The sequence below is a fragment of the Mastomys coucha genome, unplaced genomic scaffold (assembly GCF_008632895.1).
Source record: "Mastomys coucha isolate ucsf_1 unplaced genomic scaffold, UCSF_Mcou_1 pScaffold9, whole genome shotgun sequence".
Taxonomy (NCBI): domain Eukaryota; kingdom Metazoa; phylum Chordata; class Mammalia; order Rodentia; family Muridae; genus Mastomys; species Mastomys coucha.
In genome coordinates, this window is record NW_022196915.1 from 61,742,777 (window position 1) to 61,748,643 (window position 5,867).

General features: G+C 37.0%; 1 protein-coding gene across 6 annotated transcripts in view; it reads left to right on the top strand.

Annotated features, from left to right (window-relative positions):
- The window catches only part of Zc3h13 (zinc finger CCCH-type containing 13), a 64,165-nt gene that overhangs the window by 24,981 nt on the left and 33,317 nt on the right, over positions 1-5,867 (top strand). For all 6 annotated transcript variants that reach the window (XM_031360830.1, XM_031360832.1, XM_031360831.1 and 3 more), the window contains 2 exons: positions 3,223-3,362; positions 3,937-4,094. In XM_031360830.1, the coding sequence (XP_031216690.1) occupies positions 3,223-3,362; positions 3,937-4,094 (298 nt within the window). The remainder of the gene's footprint in view (positions 1-3,222; positions 3,363-3,936; positions 4,095-5,867) is intronic.

Sequence of the window (5,867 nt, forward strand, 5' to 3'; positions counted from 1 at the left end):
AAATAACCCATAGGCTCATATATTTGAATGTTTAGCCCCTAGTTGCTGGAATTATTTGGGAAGGATTAGGAAATTTGGCTTTGTTGGAGGAAGTGTGTCACTGGGAGCAGGCTTTAAGTTTTCAAAAGCCCAGGCCATTCCCAGTGTCTGTCTCTATCTGTCCCTGTCTCTGTCTCTGTCTCTGTCTCTCTCTCTCTCTCTCTGCCTCTTGCTTATGGATAAGATGTAAACTCAGCTACTGCTCCAATGCCTGCTGCTGCTGCCATGTTCCCTTCCCTGTGAATGCTACCTTTTTTTTTTGTCTTCTTTCCTGACTCTTCCCTTAATTGTTCATCATGTAGAACAAAATAAAAAATAATAAACATATCATTACAGGAGCGGGAAATACATGAAGTACTTTGGTACTTAGAGGGAGATTCATTATCCTAAAATAAAGTATAAAATCCTAAAGCCACAAAAGATTTGAGTACATAAAAATTAAAAATGGTTTTATAACTAAATAAAGGCAGAGAAGTGAGACCAGAAGAAAATGCTTGACACATGTAAGCATTAGTAAAGGTACCTTATAAGCACATAGTGAACTGTCACAAATACTTAAGAAGATAGTCCTGTTTAAAAACTCAGTACATTTTAACTAGATAATGCCTAAGAGCTAGAAATGGCTAGTAGTGTTCAACTTTACTGCTGAGAAAGGCTTATAAAAACAAAGACAGAATTGCCTACATGCAAAAGTTTTTAAATGGTAGTTTCCATTGGTAAAGTTGTTTGAGTTCAGATTGACCATAGTAAAAACAGAAGCTATATTTTGATTCTAGCCTAGTTTGATAAAAGTCATAGAGAAATAGCTGCACTTCTGAATCAAGGCAGTTACCATTGCAACTCTGTGTGTAGCAGCAAGACATGAGATCCTTCAGGAGGCTGGCCATAGAAGTCATGGTGTACTTAGTAGCTTCAGAGAATGACTATATCCTGCAATCAAAGATATTCTCTTTCTCTCTCTCTCTCTCTCTCTCTCTCTCTCTCTCTCTCTCTCTCTCTCTCTTTCTCTTTCTCTTCCCCCGTCTCTCTCCTCTCTCTTTCTCTGTCTCTCTGTCTCTTTCTCTTTCTCTCCCTCCCCCCACCCCCGTGTGTATCTGTTTCTTTTTCTCTTAAAACAAAAATCTAGCCCTCATATCCTTTTCATCAGAAGAGATTGGACAGATTGGGAAAAGATCTTTACCAATCCTATATATCTGATAGAGGTCTAATATCCAATATATACAAAGAACTCAAGAAGTTAGACTCCAGAGAGCCAAATAACCCTATTAAAAATGGGGTACAGAGCTAAACAAAAAATTCTCAGCTGAGGAATACCAAATAGCTGAGAAGCACCTAAGGAAATGTTCAACATCCTTAGTCATCAGGGAAATGCAAATCAAAACAACCCTGAGATTCCACCTCACACCAGTCAGAATGGCTAAGATCAAAAACTCAGGTGACAGCAGATGCTGGCCAGGATGTGGAGAAAGAGGAACACTCCTCCATTGCTGGTGGAATTGCAATCTGGTACAACCACTCTGGAAATCAATTTGGCAGTTCCTAAGAAAATTAGACATAGTACTACCTGAGGACCCAGCTATACCACTCCTGGGCATATATACCCAGAAGATGCTCCAACATGTAATAAGGAGACATGCTCCACCATGTTCATAGCAGCCTTATTTATAATAGCCAGAAGCTAGAAAGAACCCAGATGTCCTTCAACAGAGGAATAGATACAGAAAATGTGGTACATTTACACAGTGGAGTACTCTTCAGCTATTAAAAATGATGAATTCATGAAGTTCTTAGGCAAATGGGTGGAACTAGAAAATATCATCCTGAGTGAGGTAATCCAATCACAAATGAACACGCATAGTTATGTACTCACTGATAAGTGGATATTAGTCCAGAAGTTTGGAATACCCAAGGTACAATTCAGAGACCACATGAAGCTCAAGAAGGAAGACCACAGTGTGGATACTTCGATCCTTCTTAGAAGGGGGATCAAAATTCCCATGGGAGGAGATAATGGAGACAAAGTTTGGAGCAGGAAAGGCCATCTGGTAACTGTGGCACCTGGGGATCTATCCCATATACAGTTACCAAACCCAGACACTATTGTGGATGCCAACAAGTACTTGCTGACAGAAGCCTGATATAGCTTTCTTCTGAGAGGCTCTACCAGTGCCTGACAAATACAGAAGTGGATGCTCATAACCACCCATTGGACTGAGCACAGGGTCCCCCTTGAAGGAGCTAGAGAAAGGACCTAAGGAGCTGAAGGGTTTGCAGCCCCTTAGGAGGAACAACAATATGAACTAACTAGTACCCTCAGAGCTCCCAGGGACTAAGCCACCAACTAAAGAGTACACAAAGAGAGACTCATGGCTTCTGCTGCATATGTTGCAGAGGATAACCTTGTGGGACATCAATGAGAGGAGAGGTCCTTGGTCTTATGAAGGCTCGATGTCCCAGTGTAGGGACATCCCAGGACAGGGGAGCCGGAGTGGTTGAGTTAGTGAGCAGGTGTGGGGGGGGTGGAAATGGGATAAAATTTGAAATGTAAATAAAGAAAATATCTAATAAAAAAAGACTGGATATGAAAAATGATATCAGAATGAGTGGTTCTGATCTAAAGAGATAATTTAAGTCAACTGAAGTAAAAATCCTAGACTTTTTTAAAAATTAGCACATGTTAGTGTTAAATTTAGTTGACTTTCCTATCAAGTACTAATTACTATCTCACAATAAAAAGAACAGAATTGGAGAACTAATGGTCCAAATATCTCATGGTCTAAGAAGGCAAGGACATAAGTCTTCTTACCCTATATGAAATATTTAAGGCTTTAGTATTCTCAGTGTGTAGCTGAATGCTTTAGTGCTTTAACTGTGACTTTTGTTTTGCTTTTTAACCTTTCTTTTAGAAAAGAGCTAGGGCCATATGCAAACCACCACTGCTTTATCCCAGCTTAAATTGTAGCTATTAGAAATCTTTAGTACCAAACCCAAGCATGTGATAATCCCAAGTCACTTTCAAAAAATATAGAAACTTTAATATTACATTTTCAAATAGAATTAAGTTCTTCATAGAAATTCTATTCTAATGAAAGACTACATTGTTGAAATTTCTATAAAAATTAGCTGGAAAGTCTAATTCTCTGTATATATGTGTCTAAAAATAATGATATTTGTATTTTAAAGACTCTGACAATGGAGATATTAATTATGATTATGTTCATGAATTATCATTGGAAATGAAGCGTCAGAAAATACAGAGAGAATTAATGAAATTGGAACAAGAAAACATGGATAAGAGAGAAGAAATTATCATTCAAAAGGAGGTATGTATATTGAAGTGAGTATGCTATTAACACAGACATGGTTGTTGATCACAGAAATCAACTCCATACTGTATCTTAGTTCATTCAAGGACAGTGATATATTGATCAGCTTCCTACACACATCAGCTGTACCATAAAGGATTAATTATTTAATCTTTGACTTTTAAGTCAAAAATGTTTTCGCTGTTGAACCAAATTGACACTCCATTGCCTGTACCCATTAACCTGAAACAAAATGAGTTCTACATATGTCAGGCCCAGGATATTTCTAGATTTCTCTATCCACTTTCCTAAAGTATGGAAATAGAATTTATTTGGAAATAATTTCTGATTTCCCTCAGGAAATGTTGAAAAATGTTAATGTTACTTTCTTGGTATCTGTATCTCTTAAGTCAGTCTAGTTAACATAATAAGTTAAAAGCATGGGCTCTGGAGTTGGGCTCATGACAATGGGTGGGACGGGTCTGGCTTTTAATTTTTAACTCAGTCCAATGCCCTTTCCCTCCTGTTTTAGGGTGCATGCTTTTTTTTTGTTCCATGAGTTTCTAATTGTTTTACTAAATTATTTTTATAGGTTTCCCCAGAAGTGGTTAGATCAAAATTGTCTCCATCACCTTCTCTGAGAAAGTCCAGTAAATCGCCAAAGCGAAAGTCCAGCCCCAAGGCATCTTCAACTGGCAAGAAAGAGCGGAAGGCTGCTGTGGTGGCTTCTCCACTGTTGGACCAGCAGAGGTCGGTAGGGCAACCTCAGCACCAGAGAGCATGCTGTTCCTGTGCTGTTTCTAACAGAGCTGCATGACTTGTTATAGGAGGGGAGTCTGATACAGTTGTTCTACCCCCTTTCTTCCTGGAGTTCAATTAGAAACACAATGAAACAAATATCCATGTCATATCTACACACTAGACTTTCTAACTGGGATTTTGTGTAATATGCAAGCCTATGTTTTTTTTATACTTTAGTTAATATGTATCACTTTTAGAAAATAAGTACTATTTTTAATGTATTGAATCAGAACACAAATATATCCTGCAACTTTTTTTGTTTGGATTGCTTTTTTTCTTAACATTTTTAAACTTTTAATATCCGTACTATGTATTTGTCTTTCTGTTGCCCAACATTTTGGTTTTCAGTTTTTGAGCGTTATAAATTATATACAAGGAGTGTCTGACTTATTTCTTTGTTTATATGTCAAGAGATTAGATCTTTATGCACCAGTATGCATATTGATTAGAATTACAGCAGTCAACTAAAGAAATAAAAATAGGAATAATGAAATATAATCACATTAAGGACTAAGAGCAAGATGGGAGGTATTTAAATATCCTTCTACAATATAAGTTCAAATTAAGGTACATGTACTAATTTCATTTTTATTAACTAAAGCCATATCCTAATGTTGATTATTTGGCAAATCTTGTTTAGCCCACAATAAAGCCCATGTTATTTCCTGCTTTCACACTGTAATTCAGACTCAAGTTACATTATTTGCCTACATAATTGTGGTGCCCACTTCTGAACAGATACATATATTTTCACTCACCAATACCTCAGTCCATCTGCTTGTAGATACTGTAAGAGAAATCTTAAAAGAACAATTTTAATTAATTTTTATGCTATGAAAACTTTTTTCTTCTCAAAATGAAACTCAAATTCCTTAAGAATGACATTTATGCGTTGATCTTTTTTTTCCTTAAAAAGATCAACGCATAAATGTGGTTTCCTTAGTATTTTTATCTAATTCTGTCCTGTCTGCCTGTATTCAGTCCTGCAGGCTTTAGCTTAAATTCTAAATTTTCATTGTGTAAATTCCTTTTATCTTAATTGCTGTTTGCCTTATATTTCAGCTGTAGCATGTGTGTTTTGTAACCTTTATTAAACTTAAGCTTTCTGAAAACTGGGCTCTTGATAGTTCATTTTTTCTGTCTTCCCAGAAGACAGCTCCTTCAGTAAGAGCTCTTGTAGCCTCTCTTTGCTCCTGGGATTTAGTAGTGTTGTGAAGGGATGTGAAAGGCTGGCCCCTAGGTTGGTGTGAGCTGTTCTGCTTTGTTCCTCTCTTCTTGCCTAACTTAGTTGTATAGCTTGCTCTCGGTTCATCCATTTATCTAACAAATAATGTCCCCCAAATAGCCTTCATTTGCTTACCTTTCTGTTTACTAGCATTGAAATGTAAATAACTATTTAGATATAAAGGGTTCATTTAAATCTATTTTTCATATATTCTTTTACTGTTTATTATTAGCTTATCCTTTGATTTAGTGATTTGAATTTTATCACATTGCTTTAATTGCTATATTTCTATATTCGGGTATGTTGCTGGCCTTAAGATTTACCTATAAAATATAGAGCAGGAGGGCATTTAAAATAGTACAGTATGAAAGTACAAGGTCGCCAGGCAGTGGTGGCACACGCCTTTAGTCCCAGCACTTCAGAGGCAGAGGCAGGCTGATTTCTGAGTTGGAGGCTAGCTTGGTCTACAGTGTGAGTTCCAAGATAGCCAGGGATAT